This window comes from Mus musculus, chromosome 11 (genome assembly GCF_000001635.26).
Source record: "Mus musculus strain C57BL/6J chromosome 11, GRCm38.p6 C57BL/6J".
NCBI lineage: Eukaryota > Metazoa > Chordata > Mammalia > Rodentia > Muridae > Mus > Mus musculus.
Genome location: NC_000077.6, coordinates 43,154,565 through 43,177,643, shown reverse-complemented (window position 1 = coordinate 43,177,643; position 23,079 = coordinate 43,154,565). Strand labels below are relative to the sequence as shown.

Here is a 23,079-nt window from a genome sequence, read left to right as displayed (position 1 = left end):
GGCACAGGTATTCAGTTTTAGAGGCTTCAAGATTCAGAATGCCACAAATAAGAAAAGCAAACAAATTAACTCTCTGGTCAAACCTTTTGGATGCTGGGCAGAACTTAACATAGTGGTAAGGTTGGACTGTTTGTTTCCAACTCTTCCCTGACAATGTGATATGGGACTAATTATTTCAAAAATAGGTCAATGATTTTGTGAATCCAAAAATGACTCCTCCCAAGAAAGATTCTAGCTGAAAAAGTAATGATTTTGGTCTAATTTTAGCTCTAGGAAAAGGATTTAAGCAACAATTCTGGTCCCCGAAGCATCCTAGAAAGCAGACACTTATCAGTGGCCACTGATGTTTATAATTGTACTTGAATTCCACTCGTGGAAAGAGAAGAAGAAACTACTTGAGCCAGGGGAATTGTCACTTTCACCTGTCATGATTATGTCTGTATCAAATCCAGGAAAATGTCCCCTTCTCTAAAGTTTTATAGGAATGTAAATGAGTACTTGTTTTAAAAAATGTTCTCAGGCACCTTAATATATTGTACATTGAACCCTTCATGAAGATATCTATGGGGTTCTAGCTTATTAGTTTGACTTGACCATGAACCATAATTTTCAAGAGCTAGGGACTGTGTTGGGTTTATTCTGCTTTGGGAAATGCTTGTCCAAAGAAGCCAACTTCAATTTCTCACCATTTCTGAGTAATGTAAATAAGATTTGAGGTAGGGACTTCTAGCAATGTCTGAGGTTTGTAAAAGTCCTTTGGGAAGAATGAGGGTCTCATAGAAAATAGAAATGTAGAGAAAAAAAAAAACAAGTTAACAAAAAGCCATTGAAACTCATTATTCAAGACTGTTAAGTTTCTACAGAAATCAAATCATATTAGGAGGTGTTTACAACTTCTGAGACAATAGTGAGATCTGTCTTTACTGTTCCCCAGAATTTTCATCTCTCAGAAGAGGTTAGCAATGCCTACCTTACAGGGTGAGGTATGGACCCAAAAGATGATGTGTTCAGAAGGGTGGCCATGTAGTAAAAGGAACCTGGAGGGATGGCAATTTACTGCTTGTTCTTATTATGATGAGTTTGTTTGTTTTTTCCACCAGAATGGTACCTTTCCGTTGTTTCAGTTTTCAAGACGTTGTCAGTGAGTTTATGTCAAGAATATGTGGGGGAACATTTTCAAGGTATTCCTACTTAGGGCATTGTTGCACTGTGGCATGGGAAAGGGTAGGGGTGTTTGGGAAAGCTCCCGAGGGACAGTGATGGTGCATTCTGAGTGCTCACTGTGTATCTGCAGCAAGTCTTTAAGTAGTGATCCCATCCTTCCAAAATGTCAGTTATGGGATCTGTTCCTTGGAATAAAAGATTTCTGTGCTGAAATATTTAGGAAGCTACACATTCCTTCGTCTCCTTAGGGCTTATTAAAGGATCAGAGAAGTCCTACAGGATACAGAATTTAAAACATGTTTACTATTATCTTTGGTCTTATTTTTCTGCGCAGTGTTCTCCTCCCTTGCAACTCTCATCTATATCTTTGTTCAATACACTGGGGGAAACTCTGTGGTACCGCATTAGCTAATAGTGAATTCTGTGCATATCCTGAAACCTTAGGCATTAAAGATAATAGGAAGAAACAGGGAGCCGGGAGCAGCCAAGACACCCTCTGTCCAGAGAGTGGGCTGGGATTCAATCCTTTAATCCTGCTGCTTTGTTCTTCCAGCAACCTGCTACTTAATTCTGGAAAGACTCTGTAAATGATAAATAAGTGCCTTTCCTATGCACCTCGCTGTAAATGCAAGGTAACAGCTTAAAGGGCCAGGCATGTGAGCTACCATAGACTTGAAGAACAGACGTGGTTTTGAATTCTGGCTCCAACTCTACAGCCTCAGTGACTGTGGGTGAGAGACATGACTTCTCTATGGCCTAGGTTACACATTTGTAAGATGAGAATGGTAATGCTGTCCATCTGTTGGGCTGTTGTGGATAAGTCAATCATACAAAGCTCTTAGCATGGACTCAAGCTAATTATTGTTATTAGTGAATCATAGACACTCTTGAGCAGAGGAAAATCAGGATAAGGACAAAGAGCTCTAGAAGCCCACTCAGTAAGCCTCCTTTTCACAAATGGATGTACATTTTTAAGAAATGCCAAGTACCCCGCGAGAATTCGGAGTGAGAATTTGAAATGTTTATTGAATTGAATTGTCATGGTGCTGGAGTATGAGGAGTCTTTCACCTAACTTCCCTTTAGTTAAACCCCAAAGAATCTGATTGATAGACAAGAAACAGTCTGGAGCTTCGGCAAAAGGAAGAAGAAAAGTCAGTGGCTGAAATGCAATAGCTTTGAAACGAGAGAGGAAATAAGATTCAAAACTAAGTGAGAATGAAGTCAGAGGGGTTAAAACGGAGATGGCTATGCAAACAGAGCTTTATCATTTCCAGGACTTAAATGAAAAGGAATAGAAATAAAACCAAGTCTAAGAGATCCTCACCTGACTTCAGGCTAAGGTGTCAGATTCACCTGTGTGCATGTAGTGGGTGTGTAGAATGTGTAAACTTTACTGTAAGTATCAGTTAAAAAGGTTTCTCAGCAAGGAAGTAGGTTCCAGGGCCCCAAGTCCAGATCTAGATTACTCCTGCCTGCCTTGAAGGACTTTGTGACCGTACACCAGACTTTTGTCTTCCTCTTTATAGACAGTAAAGTGACTCAGTGAATGGGGGAGGGACAAGCCAAGGAACAGAACACTCCGAGGCCCAGCCAGATCAGTGGGGCTTGGAGACCAAGAGCTCAGTGAGTGATGCTGTGATGGTGTGGTGAAGGCGTGTTCCTGTTCTGATGGCCACAGAGACCACTTATTGTGTCTGCAGCAGGCACCAAGCTCTTATTTTGCTCCTATTTCCTTATTTCCATTCATTCTCACACAAAGCTATGGGGTTTCTGTAAACCTTCCTGCCCACAAGTGGAGAGGAAGGAGCAGACTTATGACGGCTGTCAATCACATAGGAAGCATTTGAGACACGCCCATCAGGTACTGTGGAGGAGGCAGGCTGAGTCAGAGTATACTGTTTCATTTTGAGAAGTGATACAGACCACAGAACCACAGCTCATGAGACCCTCGGGGGAGTAAAGCATTTGCTTCCTTTCTCTCAAGTCCCCTGACTCATTTAATTCCTCCATAGCCTAAAGCTGGCAGAATTTAAAAAAAGAAAAAAAGGACAGAAACCTTTCTTTAGAGAGAGGTTGGAAATCAAGCTATATAAAGAGAATTGTAATTGAAAACCAGAATATCACACCCAATTAGCCAACACAAACTGCTTATGAAAATCATTGATATTAATAGCACCCTACTTACTAGTCTCTCTCAGTGTTCTGTCCCTGCTAAGCAATCAGGTCTATACCATTTCGTCTTTAGAGTTACTCCAAGGGAAAGGTATTATTTTGCCTTTTTTTCATGATAAAGGAGCTAAAGTATGGGAGAGTGATAACTTCTGTAAAACGCAGCTTATCCATGTCAGAACGTAGTAGTTAAGTCCAGTTTTGTCAAAACCTAGTTTCAGAACTGGTCACCACCAAACTCTCTGTGTTTCCTCTACCATCCCACACTGCTGGTTAAGTGTGAGGAATTAACAAAGCTATCAACAATGGCTGACCTAGGAGAGGCTTAGGGCTGTCAATGAGGTAGGTTCCCAAAAGGGAAAAGTGGGAACTGGGACACAGCTCAGTTGGCTAAGTGCTTGACGTGAAAGCATGAGGAGTTGTTTGATTCTCAGAACCATCTTTAAAAAGTTCAACATGGTATGTGCTTGTAATCCCAGTGCTGGAGAGCTGGAGTCAGGTGGGTCCCTGGAGCTCTCCAGCTAGCCAGCATAGCCTATACAGTAAGCTAGCCAGCATAGCCTATACAGTAAGCTAGCCAGCATAGCCTATACAGTAAGCTAGCCAGCATAGCCTATACAGTAAGCTAGCCAGCATAGCCTATACAGTAAGCTAGCCAGCATAGCCTATACAGTAAGCTAGCCAGCATAGCCTATACAGTAAGCTAGCCAGCATAGCCTATACAGTAAGCTAGCCAGCATAGCCTATACAGTAAGCTAGCCAGCATAGTCTATACAGTAAGCTAGCCAGCATAGCCTATACAGTAAGCTAGCCAGCATAGCCTATACATTAAGCTCCACATACATGAGACCCTGTTTCAGTAAATAGGTGGAAGGTTTCTGAGGACACATGATATCAAATGCTTATGCAAACAGGCATTTGTATATATTCATATTGGAACACACACACACACACACACACACACACACACACACACACACCAGGAAGAATGGGGAATAACAACTACTACTTTGCTGTAGTTACGGAAGACCCAAAGGAAGATATGTGCTCAGATCTGATCTGGGCAGGGTTGGCTGAGAACAGAGGTTGGTTGCATTCTTAGCCAAGCAGTTGTAGGACTTAGTTTTCAATACAAAGTAGGTTTTCCTGGAGTACAGTTAGTCATCACTTATGAACTCAGTCCTTCAGCAGAATACAGACATTTTTTTTTTTTAGTCTCAGTTTCTTCATCTGTGATATGGGCATGATAGCTACCCAGAAGGTTGCTGGGAGGGCTGAATTTCTAAAGAGGCATCTGCTTCTCTTTCTTCCTGCCAGTGTAGGTCCAGCATTCCAAGAGACACACTTGCTTCTTGCCTCTGATCTCCCAATGGAAGGATACATAGAAGCACTTACCGGCTGTGAGAAGCCCTTCACGACACGCCTCTGCTTGAGGTTGGTCTCTCCATCCAAGTTGGCAGTTTCCAGATGGCAGACCCCACTGGGGTCTGAGGAGAAGAGAAGGAGAATGTCTGCTGGGACAATCTCATTGCACTGCATCTGGACAAAGTCTCCCACACGCACATCCTGCCAGCGCTTCAGCATGTAGCGTTGTTCTTTTCTAGGGTGCAAGAAAAACAGACGTCTCAGTAAGACTCCCCAGTGCCGTGCCTTACTTTAGATGCCAACTTGCTGCAGTCTAAAAACCACCAGGGAAGTGTCTCCATTAAGGAAATGGGTAGACCAGGTTGGTCCAGTCCAATGTGGATGGCATTCTTCAAGGGTTGATGGGGGGTCCTCAGTGGTATAAGAGTAGAGGAGGCAGACTGAGTATAAACTAGAGAGTGAGTGATCAAGCAAGTATGCATCTAGGAATTAATTTTCTCTCTGCTCTTGGCCTTGATGTTCTGGCAGTAATACCCTGTATCCTGGACTTGTAAGCCAAATAAAATTCTTCCTCCCCTAAGTTATTTTTGGTCATGGTTTATAAAGTCCCACTCGTAAAAGGTCTATTCCTTTGATTATTTAGAATTTTAAGCGATTCCCAAGTGTTGACCAGGTGTTGATCTGCACCTTTCTTTCCTGGGTGGAAGAATACTTTAAGGAGATGTTAACTGTGGTATTATACTGCATGGCTAATTATCACATAAGAAAGCAAAGGTACAAAGACCTGAGATAGAGAAAGGACTGTTCTCAATTACTGGGAGCAGAGAGGCAGTAAAAGTGAAGATACTGATCATTAAGAAACTTTGTGTCTGTAACTCCTTCCATGGGTATTTTGTTCCCTATTCTTAGGAGGAATGAAGTATCCACACGTTGGTCTTCCTTCTTCTTGATTTTCTTGTGTTTTGCAAATTGTATCTTGGTTATTCTAAGTTTCTGGGCTAATATCCACTTATCATTGAGTACATATGAAGTGACTTCTTTTGTAATTGGGTTACCTCACTTAGGATGATATCCTCTAGATACATCCATTTGCCCAAGAATTTCATAAATTCATTGTTTTTAATAGCTGAGTAGTACTCCATTGTGTAAATGTACCACATTTTCTGTATCCATTCTTCTGTTGAGGGACATCTGGGTTCTTTCCAGGTTCTGGCTATTATAATTAAGGCTGCTATGAACATAGTGGAGCATGTGTCCTATCCCACCCGGGATCCATCCCATAACCAGCCACCAAATGCAGACACTATTACATATGCCAGCAAGATTTTGCTGAAAGGACTCTGATATAGCTGTCTTGTGTGAGGCTATGCCAGTGCCTGGCAAATACAGAGGTGGATGCTCACAGTCATCTATCGGATGGAACACAGGGCCCCCAATGGAGGAACTAGAGAAAGTACCCAAGGAGCTGTAGGGGTCTGCAACCCTATAGGTGGAACAACAATATGAACTAACCAGTACCCCCAGAGCTTGTGTCTCTAGTTGCAGATGTAGCAGAAGATGGCCTAGTCGGATGAGAGGCCCCTTGGTCTTGCAAACTTTATATGCCCCAGTACAGGGGAACACCAGGGCCAAGAAGTGGGAGTGGGTGGATAGGGGAACAGGGTGGGGGGAGGGTATAGGGGACTTTCAGGATAGCACTTGAAATGTAAATGAGGAAAATATCTAATAAAAAATTGAAAAAAAATAGAATGTTTGGAACACTGATAAAATGGAAACCTCTAGACACATTTAGAACATTAGTAAGAAGTTACCAGGGACGTTGACAGCCAAGAGCTCACCATAACTGGAAATCAGAGGACTGAGGAATGAGAAGGAAATGATGCACTTACCTCTGTGTAATTTATCCAACTTAGATAATAGCAGTAGCAACAAAACCTGCCAATTTCACATTTAAAACAAACTGAATACTGGTATCAACATTTGCTTGCTTACATGACAGTGCATTGGTATAGACATTATATGAATTTCACAAAGAAACTGAGGATCAAAACTTCCTTTCCTCGAGTCTTATAAAACCAGAGTTGTACAACCTGAGCTTGTACCCAGCTTGATGTCAAAGTTCACAGCTTCCACAGCTAGCTCCTCCCAGCTAGTATAACAGCATCAGCTCCTCCGTTCCCTCTTTCCCAATACACATTGCATTTACACAGAGCTCTCATTATCAGAAAGTCTTTATTACACCCAGCCAACTATTAAACAAATTTTGCTCTCCTGAGTAATCCTGAGCTCTTATTTTCTATCTTAAAAAAATGATTTGAAAGTATCCCTCAGAGTCCTATAAATCTTTTGGCCATGCCAAGCTACATCTAATGTCTAAGATAGCCTTAATTATTCCTGGGATCATGCAATTTCAAGGCCTATCCTAGATGTGTGGGCTCTTCCATGACTATATCTTTAATGTTCTTTTTTCAATATGGGATTTGGAACTAGACCAATATTCCACATGTTTTTTTTTTTTTTTTGTTGTTGTTGTTTGTTGTTTGTTTTTTTATCGGAGCCCCGCTGGCTTGAAGTTGATATCTCTAAGTGTATCTGGATCTAGGGAGGCAGCTTACTTCTGTGCCATTTCTACCAGACGCTGAGCCCCTCTGGCTATGTTTTTGCTGGAATCTGAGATTCCTGGCCACAACAAGTCAAGTACTCAAAAAGCATGAAGGGACTGTTGTCGTCCCTTCTTTAGGTTCTCTGGAGAATCTCAGCAAATCCCTCCTAAAAGCTTTGGTCATACATGGTCCCCACAAAAGACTCCCAGCTTTTGAAATGAAGATTTTAAACTTCTGGAAGGCTGGAGGAAGACCTCATCAGAATATAAAGATATCAAAAAAGCATGTGTGTCAGATTTCCACAAGACTTTTGATTAGTTCCATACACACACCCATTGCACTCCACATCTCTTCTTAACAATGAAGAATGGGGACAGTCCTCCCAGCTCTATTCCCCTTTATCAGTTCACGGATATATTTGAAAATGTATTCATTTGTATACTTAGGTAATGGCCACCCAGCAAAACAGCCATTGCAACTCAACCCTGGGATCTCCTGTTGAGTGCTGAGTGACAAGGCTCTTTAAAGATTGTGGGATGGACTAAATTCTCAGGGCCAAATGAACTTTCATAGAATGAATGAAGGGTTAGATTTCTACCACTTTATCTTTTCATTTTGAGAGGAAAACCATAAAAATGATTCTTAAATATTAAAAGAAACTTGCTCAAAGGAACAAAGGGCTACCACCAAGTTTATCTGCATCTCCCTTTATTTCCTCCAAGCCTTTGGCTTCTGTAGCTACGGCTGGGATCTATGAGATAAAGCCTTCGGGACTGTGGGGTATCTATTGATTACTACATCAACATTCAGCCTTGTGTGTCAGAATGGATTAGGGAGAACACCCTTTAATCTGACCATCATCTGGATGGTCATTATTTTCATAGTTTCTTTATTCTGAAAGTTGTGACAAATAATATTAGGTGGGGTTGCTACACTCAGAGCAAAGTCAAGGCCAAAGCACATCCGTTGGTGAATACAAGTCTGCATTTCCACTAGTCAATAAAGATCTCCACTGCTTTGTATGGGATATAAGTAGGAACAAGGAAAGATGGAAGACTCTGGAGGTTAGTTTTGGATGCATATATACTTATGTGTTTGAAGTGGGCTGGAATGCTAATCTTTCAATCTTCATCATGACACATGTATCACTAGACTTGTGCTCTGTCTTCTTTATGTTACCACTTGGATCCCAGTGAGGCTACCACCATGCTGGACAGTTGTTTCTATGTGCCAATTCTTTTCTCAGACACAAATAGGCTAGGTGAGGGACATCATGGTTATTCCTGGAGGTTTGTCTCTTCACTTCTGTAAAGCATGTTGTCACTACTCTGACACCCTTGGTCTTTCTTCTTCATGCTTTTTATGCTTATAATTGTATTCTGTGACTTTGGATCAGGCAAAAATGACCTGGACACACAAACCCTAACCTCTCCCTCTGAACTTTTGCTTAGAAAACAGGGATCTCAGCAAATTGATGCTCTAGGCTCTGGAGTGTGGTTTGTGAAACAAGTTCCCAGAAATACTGTTCCTCTCCAACAGGCCCATGTTCTCTCCAGGAGTCCCCAGAGGGAGACTGAAATACTAGAGCTATAGGTATTCATTTAAAAAGTATTATGGGTAAGAAGAACAAAGACCAAAGTGTGGACACTTTACCCTTTCTTAGAAATGGGAACAAAACACCCATAGGAGTTACAGAGGCAAAATTTGGAGCTGTGACGAAAGGATGGACCATCTAGTGACTGCCATATGCAGGGATCCATCCCATAATCAGCTTCCAAATGCTGACACCATTGCATACACTGACAAGATTTTGCTGAAAGGACCCAGATATAGCTGTCTCTTGTGAGACTATGCCAGGGCCTAGCAAACACAGAAGTGGATGCTCACAGTCAGCTATTGGATGGATCACAGGGCCCCCAATGGAGGAGCTAGAGAAAGTACCCAAGGAGCTAAAGGGATCTGCAACCCTATAGGTGGAACAACATTATGAACTAACCAGTACCCCGGAGCTCTTGACTCTAGCTGCATATGTATCAAAAGATGGCCTAGTCGGCCATCACTGCAAAGAGAGGCCCATTGGACTTGCAAACTTTATATGCCCCAGTACAGGGGAACACCAGGGCCAAAAAGGGGGAGTGGGTGGGTAGGGGATTGGGGGGGTGGGTATGGGGTACCTTTGGGATAGCATTGAAAATGTAAACGAGGAAAATACCTAATAATAAAAATAATAATAAAAAAAATCTATCAATAAAAAAAGTATTATGGGGGCATGCACATGCAGGTGACATTCCTTATTGGGTACATCATTTAAGAAAAGTTATTTGTCGTAGTGTTATATTATAAAATGATATGTTACAGTAACCCAATCTAGCTATGTTCTAGGATGATAGACATATTTTACTGGACCTTTAGGGACACTTCCATTTCACACTTGGCTACTTTGCTCTGGTTGCCCGATGCTCTGGGGTACACTCCGTCACTTCATCTGTCAGCAGCATGTCTGTGGAGCAGCCGGGGATGCGTAGCCCAGGGGTGTCCAGCCAAGGGAGGTGAGAAGTAGCAGAATTTAGCTGAAGTGTAAAAGTGGCATGCTTCTACACTGAGTGACACTCAGATGTGACCAGCAGCTGGCCAGGAGCAGCCAGCTGGAGCCATTCCCTCATTAATATGGCCCGTTTGGAACAGCTGTCCCAGGTGGATGCACGCACAGACTCTCGCTGTACCCTGCTCAGTGAGCTTGCACCTGGGAACTCAATGCTATTTTAGTTTCCTGCAATGTTCACTGCTGCTTAAATATAAGATAAATTCACGCGGCTTAGGACAAAGACTCCATCTGGCAGATTCTACCTTGAGGAGAAATGAAGTGGTTCAGTGTTAAACAGTTTTCTGGGAGAAGATAGGCCTTTAAAAATAAGGTAAATAAACAGCAAGAGAGGTTTTTAACCAGTTGTATGCCACAAGGCAATGGGTGAGAGGGAGAGATGGAGGCGAGGATGCTCAAGGCTTCATCTTTCCTATGCCTGGGTCCTCTGGAGAAGACTAGACCCTACCAGAAGGATTAACTGTTTTACAGAATTTATGATTAACAAACAGATGACAATCTGCCATGGGTTGTCCTTTACCATGCTTAAATAGGAAGCTTAGAATGTCCCAGGTCACTAACTAGAGTGAATGGGGACCACTAAGATGAATGAAGGCAGTCCTGGGATTAAGAATGTGTGTTGGGGCTGAAGACATGGCTCAATGATCGACTTCATACTGTTCTTGCAGGGGACCTGGGTTTGGTTCCTAACCTCCATGTCTGGCAGTTCACAACCACCTATAATTCCAGTTCAGGGGATCTGACATCCTCTTCTGGCCTGTGCAGGCACCTGCATACATGCTATCATACCCAAACATAGATACACAATATACACATAATTAAAAAATGAAATAAATTTATCTTTGCGAAACACATGAAACTCAAGAAGAACGATGACCAAAGTGTGGACACTTTGCCCCTTCTTAGAATTGGGAACAAAACACCCATGGAAGGAGTTACAGAGACAAAGTTTGGAGCTGAGACGAAAGGATGGAACATCTAGAGACTGCTGCACCCGGGGATCCATCCCATAATCAGCCTCCAAACGCTGACACCATTGCATACACTAGCAAGATTTTGCTGAAAGGACCCAGATATAGCTGTCTCTTGTGAGACTATGCCGGGGCCTAGCAAACACAGAAGTGGATGCTCACAGTCAGCTATTGGATGGATCACACGGCCCCCAATGGAGGAGCTAGAGAAAGTACCCAAGGAGCTAGGGGGATCTGCAACCCTATAGGTGGAACAACAATATGAACTAACCAGTACCCCCCAGAGCTCATGTCTCTAGCTGCATATGTATCAGAAGATGGCCTAGTCGGCCATCAGTGGAAAGAGAGGCCCATTGGTCGTGCAAACTTTATATGCCTCAGTACAGGGGAGCGCCAGGGCCAAGAAGTGGGAGTGGGTGGGTGGGGGAGTGTGTGTGGGACTTTTGGGATAGCATTGGAAATGTAAATGAAATAAATACCTAATAAAAAAATTAATTTATCTTTAAAATGAGTATGTTTGAATCCAAGCTTCACTGAGTATTATCTGTAAAACCTTGGTCAAATTATATAACTTCTCAGAACCTATATTTCTTTATCTACATCATTGGGGACTGGGACCTGTCTACATGAAGGAGTGTACTTAGGGCTTTGTATCTAGTGCTCATTAGACACAGCTTCCTTCACGATGCTGAGAGAAATGATTGTTCATGGTCTAGTGAGGGCTTCCCACCCTTCTTGTGCCCTTATAATTTCTTCTTGATGTTACTTTATACTCAGGTACATTCTATGGTTTGGATCCAGGCAATAATAATGTGTAAACTCCAGAAAGTCTACAAATATAAGCCTTTCCCGAGACCCAGAGTAGAACGAGATTATCATCTCAGTAAATGGAACAGTTCCTGCCCTGGAGCATGGCTGTTCACAGTTTGAGCTGTGTAGGCTGGATATATAGTCCTATCCCTAGTCTTTACCTGAAGGCTGGAATAAGTGTTGAGGTCTGGTCAAGGTGAGAGTAGTAGTGAAAAAGCTCAGGCTAGACCCACGGTTCTCCCCATGGCCAGTGGCTGACTCAAGCCTGGTTATAATGCCTGGTTGTTTGTGAAACTGAATGTGGAGGTCTGAGGCATATGGCAAAAAGGGAACAGCAGAGTCATCGAGCTGTGTTTAAAGGATAATTCTCACTCTTACAGCTGTCTACCTTGAACTATTACCTTTCTTCATGTGTGTGCTAATGTGCTTGCAGATGCATACATTTGTGACTATGGGTAGAGGTCAGAGGTCAACCTCTGTTGTCACTGCTTAAGTGCTATTTACCATTTGTTTTTGAGAAAGGATCTCTCACTGGCCTGCAATTTGACATGTAGGCTAGGCTGTCTGAGCCATGAGCCTCAGCCATCCTCCCTTCTGTGCCCCCCTTATGTTACCATGCCCAGATTTTTTGTGGCTTCTGTGGATCAGACTTAAGTCCTCATATAAGAAACGCTTTACTGAGTGAGCTATCTCACCAGCACCTTCTTAGTCTGACCCTCAGGTTATTCAAATGGGGGACTTTTGGTAGTTGTAGCTGAAAGTTCATTACACTGGAATTTATAGCTGCCCATAGTCGTTTCTAGGTTAGGGAAGAACGGAACATTGGCATAGTGGCGGAGGATTAGGAACTATGATAGTTGTCTATTTTGTTAGCAGATACAAATGAGGTATGGGATTTGGTGGCTAGGAGGAATGTCTGATGAGAGGGATTAGGGCTTAAAAAGGGTGATGTCATCTTAAGTTCTTGACCTGATCCTAGGAAATGACACTGAGACTGAAGGAATTGCATTAAAGATAGCTTGGGGGCTGGGGGATAGGTGCTGGGTGCTGGAGGCTGGGGGCTGGGGGTTGTGGGCTGGGGAGGGCGGGGCAGGGTGGGGGATAGACAGTACAACTTTCATCCTGCCTTAGAACCCGTTGTTGTCTATTCTTGCTTGTCTGGCACAGAGCACACAGGAGGAGTTTGTTAGACATGGAGGAGTTGAGGAAACTCTATAAAGGAGCAGCTGAGGTAGAGGAACAGGGGCGGCAGGAACCATGTCTGGGCTGGAGACACTGTGGAACTTAAGTAACAGTCACCACACCAGAGATGCCAAGCCCTGCACAGGGCAGCTGGGAATTGATTGGCATAAGAGGACCCAACTCCTAAATCAACGTGTTGAGGCTGAGCATCCTCACAGTGTGGCCTTTGCTTTAGCACCGCACTGCTCTCATTCAGAGGCTACAGAAGCCTGGCCACATGGGGTCTCTCTCATATGCATGCTAGGTGTTAAAGCTCCGAGTTCTGTGATGGCACTCATCTCTAACTTCACTGACTATGTAGCTGCCACCTTCAGAAAGAATAACTTAGAACAGACCATCAATTAGAAGTGATGGCCACAGGCACACCATGCCTCACAGGACAGGGAGTCACAGGAGCCTTCCTGCAAACCCATAGCCCCTGGATTATGAATAAGCAGCCTGGAGGTATCTGAGAGCACATAGCACATTATGCATGAACTTCCTCTAACCTCAGCAGATCCCAATCCTACTGCTCTCTTTACACCCCCAGGCAGTGAACATCAGTGTTGCATGGCTCGTTGGCATGGCTGCTTGCATATCATGCTTCTGTTGCCTTACAGTTTCATGCATCTTTTATTTTCACTATGGGATGACCTTGCTGAGAGATGGGAAAGTCTACATTTGTGTTCCTAGGTTTGGATAAGCTGAGTGTTTGTTAAGTGTGATGTCTTATAGATTTATCTTGGACATTATGCAAATAGAAGCTGTTTGAAGCCACATTGACAATTAGTCATTACAGACTTCCCGCTGAAGATGTCTAGTAATAATAAGATCTCATATTATTGGCTGACATGTATGGAGTGCTCATAAGGAGCCTAGCACCAGATATACATGACCATTTATCTATCTAATTAGGAGGCAACTTTCATTATTACTATTTTTTTTCCTCTTTTTAGATAAGAGAGGCAGGGCTGGGAGGAGTTACATTACTCAGGTAAGGGCTTGTGAGTTGTAGTGAGGGGCACCGTAGCTTGATGTGGAATAGATGCTCTGTTTGGAAATTAGGTACACAGTAGATGAAGGTGAAGATAGTGACAGAAGCCTAATAGAGGCTAAATGAGAACACGAGAGTCACCTTTTAGAGTCCTGAGCTCAGTAATGGCAAGACAGAGGCCATGAATCCCCCCTTGCTGACACACAACTCATCTCTGGTGACAATCGTTCAGGGCTTCAGGCACACTTGAACTCTTGTTTTATGGCACTCCCATCTATGAGTTTGGGGACCTAATGTATTCTCTCCTGAAATAACAAGCTGAATTGGTCCAAGTGGTTTTTATTAATAGCCTTCTGTGAGCATGAGGCAAGGCAGAGGGGCTAGTGTATGCGTGGGAGACACTTGTAATATGGACACTGGGTTTGCCAAGTACAGAGCCAATGGACACCATGGTCTGTTGGTCTGTGACCTCTAGGCTGTGGTAATTTTCAGTCACACTTCAAATGACCCACGATGTTTTTCCACTGTCTGCATTTCTCACATTCTCCCCTGATGCCTGTTTTGCTGTATATTGGAGCTTGAAATCAACCTCCACAGATACAATCTTTCTCTCATATATTTTCAAACTCCAGCCATTGATCTTTCTTTTGTACTTTTCTTGGGTCAAGTTCATGGAGATACCTTGCTGTCAAGGCACTGGAAGCCTCCTCAGTAGTATTTTAACTAATATTATCTGAGTGCTGCTGAAAGTCAGGCACAATGCCAAGGATTTAATAGTATATTTAAAAGTCTTTTGGGGGTGAAAGTAGAGTTATGATGGTATTTTGATGTTAGCATGACTCTGGAAAAGACCAAAACTTGGCCTTCTCTCCTTTTTAGATTCTATAGGTCACCACTGAGGAGACGCAAAGGCAAATGGGGACCACAGCATCCCTTTTCTGGCACCTGAACACACATGATATTCTTATGCTCAGGGCATCTTGGAAGTTATGCTGGACCAAGTGTCTTAAGGTCTGGGCTAGGTGAGGTCACTTGTTGCTTTCCCTGAACCTGATACTCAGTGTATGGATGCCCAGATGTTGAAACAGAAGCTCATGTGATACATTCACCAGATAGGGCCATGGTGGGCAGCTCTGGCCAAGTGCAGGTTTGATGTGGAATATTTAATAAATGTGTTCAATCAAGTCACTGTGATACTTTTTGTTTGCTGTACTCCACATCCTGTGACTATATGTTCTAGAGTTTGTTTCTCTAGGAATGCCATTTCTGAGCCCTCTTGCATGTCATCTGCCTATTTTCTCATGAAAAAGACCTTAGGGAGAATTATGATCAGTATTTAAAGGTGAGCCCAGTTGGGTTCCATTATTGAAATGGCTCTATTTAAGTCATTAGATAATTAGTTAGATGACCAGCGCCTGCAGTTCAGTTCTTTCATCCCCAGGTTGTCCACTGTGGATGCCGGCAGGACAGGCAACTGTCAAAACCAGGCTGAAGGCCCAACCAGGCTGGTATCACCAGTGGATGATGGCTTCTCTTGCAGCACATGGAGTTATCTTGACATCAAAGGTACCTCATTTCTAGAAGGATGACTCTCTATGTCCTGCTAAAAAGTCAAGCCGAGGGATAGGGGAGATGGCTCAGTCTGTAAAATGCCTACCATGCCAGTGTAAGAACCTGGGTTCAGATAAGCTGTCATTGGCAGAATAATTATTGGAGCTTGTTGCTCAGCTAGCCTAGCCGATTGGGGAGCTCTAGGCTGAGTGGCAGACACTGTCTCAACCAATAAGAAGGAGGACATTGAGGAAGACATCCTCCTCCCCGGAAAGCAAGTGTGTGCGTTTACACGCAAAGCTGCATGGGCATGTTCATACTAATATGAAACACAAACACACACACACACACACACACACACACACACACACACACACTAAGGCTAAAAACCAGTAGTGTATTCTCTCGTTTACTCTCAACTTTCAAGCACTTTTTCTTGGTCCGTCCTGGTCTTTCTTATACCATTATAATCCACATGTGTAGTCTTCAGGTGACATATGGCCAGACTGTAAACTGAACGATGCTCCCTGGGCCTGGCTAAGCATTTCTCCTGCCTTAATGTCCCCTGAAGGGTCACCTCTTCGAGGAAGGCTTCCCTTGGCTTTGACATTTCATGCAGGTAGACGAGTCCCTACATTCTCCTCTATAGAACCATGTTCCATGCCCCCTTGTATATTGGACGCCAAAGGACATGGGGGCATTGCACTTGTCTGTAAGCATCTCATATACCTTGGACTGATAGCCCTTTGAGGACATGCTGCCATGATTCCACACTATCAATTATGGCACCAGTTAATATTTACTGAACAGGCGATGGAGGAGTGGCTTAGCTTGGACAGTATCTGTCATATGAGCATTAGTACCCAGGTTTAGATCCCCAATACCAATGTAAACTGCCAAGTGTGGCTTCATGCATCTGTAGCTCTAGTACCGTGTGTGGAGAGACAGGCATATTCCCAGGGTTTGATGGACAGTCAGCCTATCAAGCCCATGAGTGCTGAGTCCAGGGAGAGACCCTGTCTCAAAAACTAATGTGCAGAGCAAAGGAGGAAGACACCTGATGTCAACCTCAGGCCTCTATGTACATATGCACACATGTGTATCTATGCGTAGACATATTTACACACACACATACACACACACACACACACACACACACACACACACACACACACACAGTTGAATAGATCAGTGACTGGGTGCTGTAACTCAGGATGGACTTTGTTCTTTATTTCAATTTGGGGACAAATCCCACCCCAATTCCCTCAGCTCATATTCCTCCTATACTGCATGATTTCTGAATATAAATACAATTTCCCTAAGCTAGCTGGAAAAAAATACAAGTCTCTTGCTGGGTATAGTTTCTGGATTCATTAAACAGAGCCCTGGGAGAAGCTAAGCTAATACAATTCTGAAGCTAATCTCCCCTCCAAGTCGTCCCATAAATCTGATTAATGGGTCACCTCTCGACCATAAGCACTGTTGCTATATTAAAAGAAAATGCTCTAACAGGATTGTAATTCTGTTAACAAGGCTTCCGCTGTTCGCAAAAGGCATTTTTTCACAGGAGAAACGAGTCTAGACTGGAAGATGCATGGGATTAGATAGCGAGCAGAATTCTACAGGCTTTTGCGCTTAATTGCAAAAGAGGAGAAAGATAGAGGAAGATTCACAGAGGACCAAATCAGAGGAAAGAGTGGGTACTTGAGACACGTGCTTCTTGGTGTCCCTCAGAAAAAATGTCACTTTCTCAACTCTCTGTTGTCTGATAGCTTATCCTGTGACACTGATCTTTTGCAGTGGGACAGGCCCCTAAGTATCTATTGGCTCAGATAATCATTAACCCTCAGGCTGTATTTCGGCTTCTCCTGCCATGGTTTTTTTCACAGAACCTGTGGACTCCAGAAGAAGACAAACTTCAAGAACATCTGTCTAGTGTAGGGTGCCCCAGGGTGGGCATGCTTCCATAACTATGTGGGAAACAACTGAGAGAGACTGGATTTTTAAGTGATAGTCTTGAGGACATAAAAGTGGCCTCTGTAATGTCTATTTCTCTCTCTTTCAGAAGTTATTTTATTTGGGCTTTATTTCTTTCTGGAAATCACGGCTGGGCTCTTTGGATAAGGACCTTGCCTTCAGCATAACTTATGATAATCTTATTTCCTGCTCCCAGGGATTGAGTTGGTGGTGGGCATGTGATCCAGTGTGGGACACTGAGATATGAGGGGACTAGGAGTGAGTTTCCTCTCTTGACTTTCTATGAAGGGCACCAGAAATAACTTTCTTTAACCCTTTGTGGGCTATTAAAAATAGTTCTGGGGGCTAATCGCGCTGCAGCTTTGTCACTGTCACGAAGCACATCTGTCTTAGGGTTCAGTCGACACTAAATTTTGAGTCTGGATCTAGAAGCTCACTGAAGTACTTGTTCATCTCAAGTCACCTGTGCTGGCTTCAGCCATCATAATTCCTTGTTGGGTACATCTCTTTGATTGAGGTTTCTACCACTAGTAGGGGAAAACAACTGAGCCAACACAGTACTAGACAGGATTCTCACTGAAGATTGGGACTGACTCATAATATGTTATCATTGTTATTAGATCAATGGACAGCAGCAGGTAGATGCTATATTCTGAATGAGTTGGCTGTAGGTTCTCTTTCCTTTCCTTTCCTTTCCTTTCCTTTCCTTTCCTTTCCTTTCCTTTCCTTTCCTTTCCTTTCCTTCCTTTTCTCTTCTCTTCTTTTCTTTTCCTTTCTTTTCTTTTAAATAGTGTATCTTCCAGAACCCACAAGCCTAAAGGAATGCAGAAATCCAAGTGACCTTCCCAGTGTATTCATAGTTAGCTGAGGATCTGGGCCTGGAGGACTGGCATCTGACTGCCAAGCCTGCTGTCCCCTAAAAGTCATAGCCCCTTCTGTCCAAAGACAGCCCTTCATTGAGGGTGGAGTGCTGGCCTCTCTTGCAAAGACTCCCGAGTCCCTGGACATTATAAAACAAAGTGGGGTGGGGGGATTACAGGCTCCCAGGCAGAACAGGACTTTAGGTCCAAGAAGCATTTACATCCATTATGTCATTAGCAACTCTGGCAGAGGAGCAATAGGCAGTTAATGATTGCTGGGGGTGGGGGGGATCAGATACTCCCACCCCCCTGCCCGCCTTAAGTAAGTAAGTTCATGCATGCCATTCTAATTAAGTGCAGTGGGATGCCTGGCACCTAAGAGAATGGAGGAGACATGAACTAGGAGTGGGGGTGGCCAGGGAGAAGAGAGCTTTCAGTAGGAGGAGGACATAAGTAAGAAAGGATGATGGGGGGGATATGATCAAAGTCTTGCATTTCTATATATGCATATATGTGCATGAAATTGTAAAAGGATAAGTGAATTGACAGAATAAAGAAGTAGCAGCTTGTAGTTCCCCTAAGAGACTCAGGTAATCTGGCCTGTCCAGTACTGGGCTGTATCTCCACACGGAATAAAGCATGTTAGCTGTTGTGAGATGAACCCTTCTGAGAGTTGTGAGATGAACCCTTGGAGGTCACACCATCTCTGTCACAATCCAACACCGATTGTCTGTCTGGCCTCCGTAGTTAATTATCTTGCTGTAGTGGAAAAAAGTAAGTATTCCCATACTTAGGTTCTAAAAGTATTTTTGAGCAACATGAAGTTAAAAGTATACCGATTTCTTTACTGTGTACCTTTTCTTTGTTAACCATGAGCCGTGGGTTTTGATGACCAGCAACTCTTTTGGGGTAGGATGTCTTAAGAACATGACCTTTTTAGTCATTCTATTGAACGTTCCTTTAGAAACACTAAAACCCCCTTTTGTTCTAACAGTGAGTGGTCTAATACCTTTTCTATTTTTTTTTTTTTAATTTTGAAACAGGTTCTCATGTAGTTCAGGTTAGCTTTGAACTATATAGTTAAGGTGGCCTTGAACCCTTAATTCTGCTGCCTCAGCCTCCCCAGGTCTGAGATTCCAGGCATGTGTAATCATACCTTATCTATTAGATATCTCTAATAGATAATCATGTTATTACCGATCCTTGATTGTTATTATCTTGCTTTCTCCAAGTTATTTTGAGAACAGAACAGCAGGTCATTCTGTCTTGAAGCATAGGTGAACCTAAGTCTAATCAACTGCAGGGCTGGTGCCAAGAATAGGGGCACTATTATGGCATAGTCTAGCAAAGCAGGAAGAGCAGGATTCTCATTCCTCAGAAGGTGAACAACTTCCTCCTTACTTTTGTGCCACAGTATAGGAACAATAAAGAGGAAAGATGTTTAAAAAGAAAACAAACAAAAAACGTAGATGGGTGTGTTGGGACAGTAAAAAGGAATGCTTTCTTAAAAGCTCTGCCTATAAGGAAAGGCTTTGTACTCAGGCAGCCATTCCTTCCTCTTCTGTAACTGACTAGCATGCTCCTGACATTTAGATCTAGCTGGGAAAGAAATAAAAGCAAAGTACTTAGACTAGTTTTTCCAGACATATAGTTGTGGACCTGTCAACAAAGATGGCCAAAACAGTGTTCCTGAACATGTGGGGAACACAGGGTTTCACTTTTGGGTTCTTTGTATGTGATAGTATCCCTGGAGGCTTTCCCCTGGCCATAACGTCTCTAGTGGACCTTGTCTTCTAAGCCCTTCCATAATCCAGTTCCAGTAGCTAAGCTTTCATTCCCCAGGGGAGAGAATTTCTTCTAAGTTAGCAGATCCTAATCAGCTAGAGTTCACACTTCAGGGTAATTCCCTTTCATTTCAGCCAGTGACCAGGGCAACAGAGAAACCTGTGCAGATGCAGGTGACAACGTTAGAGGGAAAAAGATAGTCCCAGGGTGATCTGAGAAAAGGGTGGAGGGAACATGGAGGGGGAGGGACAGAGAGGAACAGAGAGGAGGAGAGGGAGAGAGAGGGAGGGAGAGAGAGAGAAAAGAGAGAAGGAGAGGGAGAGAGAGAAGGGAGAAGGAGAGAGAGAAGAGAAGAGAGAAGGGGGAAGGGAAGGGAGAGAGAAAGAAAGAAAGAGAGTGAATGAATGAGAGAGATAACTGAATGAAAAAGACTGTCCCTATTTAAGAAGAAACAAAGGCTTTCATCACCAAGCAATCCAGGCATTCATGGCTGTTAGCTCACTCAACAGACATCCCCTCACTTTCTTCCATCTAGCCTGAGCTCATCTCCCCTAGTTCTTTTGTAATCACCAGGTTGTTACAAAACAGACATATACTTTAACTCTGTCTTTTTCCTCTTATCAAAGAAAAAGCATGCTCCCAAGAGCCCAGTTGGGCTACTTGGCCAACAGAAGTTTGCAAAAATGCAAAACATTTTATAAAAAACATTAGTAAACAGCGTGGTAAGACTGAGCAGACAAGAATTTTGCATTCTAAATTACGAGTGTGGCTCGTATTTATGTGTTTGGCATTAACAGTAAGCAACTCCTAGGAGTATTTTGTATCAGTCTCATGAATACATCAAGAATTCCTTAAGTTTTAGGAATTATGGCAGGACATTTACATCACTTGCCTAAGGCCACCAAATGACTGCAGACAGTGCTCAACCTGGGATCTTTCCTCAGGCTCCAATTCTAACTCAAAGCTTCAACTCTCTCCTGAAATACACTGATGTTTTTCTCCTCCCGGAAATAAACACACTCAGAGCAACACCGGACTAATTAGGTAAGATAATTCATAGAAAAATCCTCAAAGAAAATACTATAAAATGACTTCCTAATTTGAAGACCCCCTCCTTAGTCTTCTTTTGCTCACGCTTTTCACTATCATCCTCACACTGGGGCACTAACTCTTCACTCAAGTAAAATGATAAGAGCCTCTACCCACATCCTTTCTGCTAGCAGGGGTTGGCAGTCAGAGGGAGTTAGGCTGAAAGTTGCAGTGAGTCTGCCCCAGAGCTCTTAGATTTACCTGCTGTAGACCAGGGACTCTCGGTTATTGATGACTTTATCAGATTTGTATCTCCGGAAGTCTTCCCAAGCATCCTTGATGGCTGTGACTGTGAGGATGGCACAGACCGGAACCATGCTCACCCCTGGCTGGAACGCATTGACCACAGGGATGAAATTCAGAATAACAATGCCCACAAAGTAGAGATTGGCGAACCGGTGCAGCTGCTCAAAAAGGTTCTTGGGTATGAAGGACAACACAGTGTACTTGCTGGTCTTCACTTGGTTCCCCCGATAATGGCGGTTGGGGTTTTCTTTGTAGGGCCATCCTTCGAAAGGCAGGTTGGAGACCACGACCCTCTTCTTGTCTTCTTTCTTTTTCCGCCTTTTCCTCCCTTCCTTCCTCATTTCTGCTCAAGCCTGCCTCTTTGATTCTCATAATTTAATTAGCATCCTTTACTCTTCTTCTTTGCTTAAAACTTCTCTCTTTTCTTTCAAAACTAACAATAAAAAAGTTAGGAAAAAAAAAAGTAAAGAAAAGAAAAAAGAAAAACAGCAAGCCGGTCTGCAAGCAGTATGGGAGAACTCTCTGGAAGGAGTTTGCTGAGAATGGGTGTGTGTCACCTGGCACTTCCTTCTGCCTGTTTGAACCTCCACCTGCTGGAATGTAGGCGTCATCATCCACAGGTGTCTTCCTTTCCTACACAGGTGCACTAATGCTGGGTCCTAAAACCTACCAGCTTAAGCAACAGCATGGATTTATAGCCAGGCAATCTACTGCTTTTCAAATGGCATGCACTGTGTGTGTGTGTGTGTGTGTGTGTGTGTGTGTGTGTGTGATTTCACCTAACACCCTCAAAAGAGCTTCTTAGGAAATTAATCTCCTGTGATGATCTAATTACCCTGGAGTTTACCTCTTGGGTTTCTAACCCAACTTTAATAATAACACAATATCTGGATGGCTAAGAATGTCAGGGTTTTCATGAGTTTTTCAACTTCAGCCCTGTTTTTGACTAGATTGTGTGTGTGAGTGTGAGTGTGTGTATGGTTGTTCTGTTAGGATATGTACTGGCACCCCCAGCTGCCTTCCACTAGATGCCAGTAGTATTCTACCTACAGCGTGTCCTCAACCTATCACCATATGTTTAAGGGGTGGTGGGGGAGGAAGGAGGAATGTGTCAAAATCACCTCCAGCTGATCATTACTGAGTTAAGTGAACTTAATGTCTAAAAATAGTCTTAAGCAATCAAACTATCATCTAAGAAAAGCCCTATAAACCCCTCCCCCTAGATAGAGAGAGTTGTTGTTGAGGGATTGTATAAGAAGTTCCCAAAACATTACAGACTATTGCTAGAGGTGAAAGGTAAGTCCCTATTGGTAAAGGGCACCATGCAAGTTAGACACATAGTCCAGAGGTCCTTGAGCTGGAATTGATGTGAAAGGTTACTCCCTGAGGACTAGCTTTCATGATAGGTAAAAGCCTTGAAGGCAAAAGATAGCTTGAAGGTGCCATTCAAGCTTCCAAAGGAGAGAAGCAAACAACAATGTTGCCCAACTCTAATACTTATGAACCACAGCAATGACTAGTATGGCACAAGAAACCCTCAGTATTCAGTAGTGGATTGCATACCTTGGTTGTAACTAATAGCTCTCTCACTGGACTATGTCCCACACAACAAGAGGGAAATTGTGCCCAATTGCCCAAGGCTAGTGAAGTCATGGATCTTGGAGGAGAGCC

At 43.2% G+C, this 23,079-nt stretch overlaps 1 protein-coding gene across 3 annotated transcripts in view; it reads right to left on the bottom strand.

Annotated features, from left to right (window-relative positions):
* Positions 1-23,079, bottom strand: part of Atp10b (ATPase, class V, type 10B) — a 250,122-nt gene that overhangs the window by 84,642 nt on the left and 142,401 nt on the right. For 2 of the 3 annotated variants that reach the window (XM_017314606.2, NM_176999.3), the window contains one exon: positions 4,730-4,934. In XM_017314606.2, coding sequence (XP_017170095.1) covers positions 4,730-4,934 — 205 coding nt within the window. Of the gene's footprint in view, positions 1-4,729; positions 4,935-21,363; positions 21,820-23,079 lie in introns of those variants that run through there. The other variant, XM_006533534.3, reaches the window with a different exon arrangement.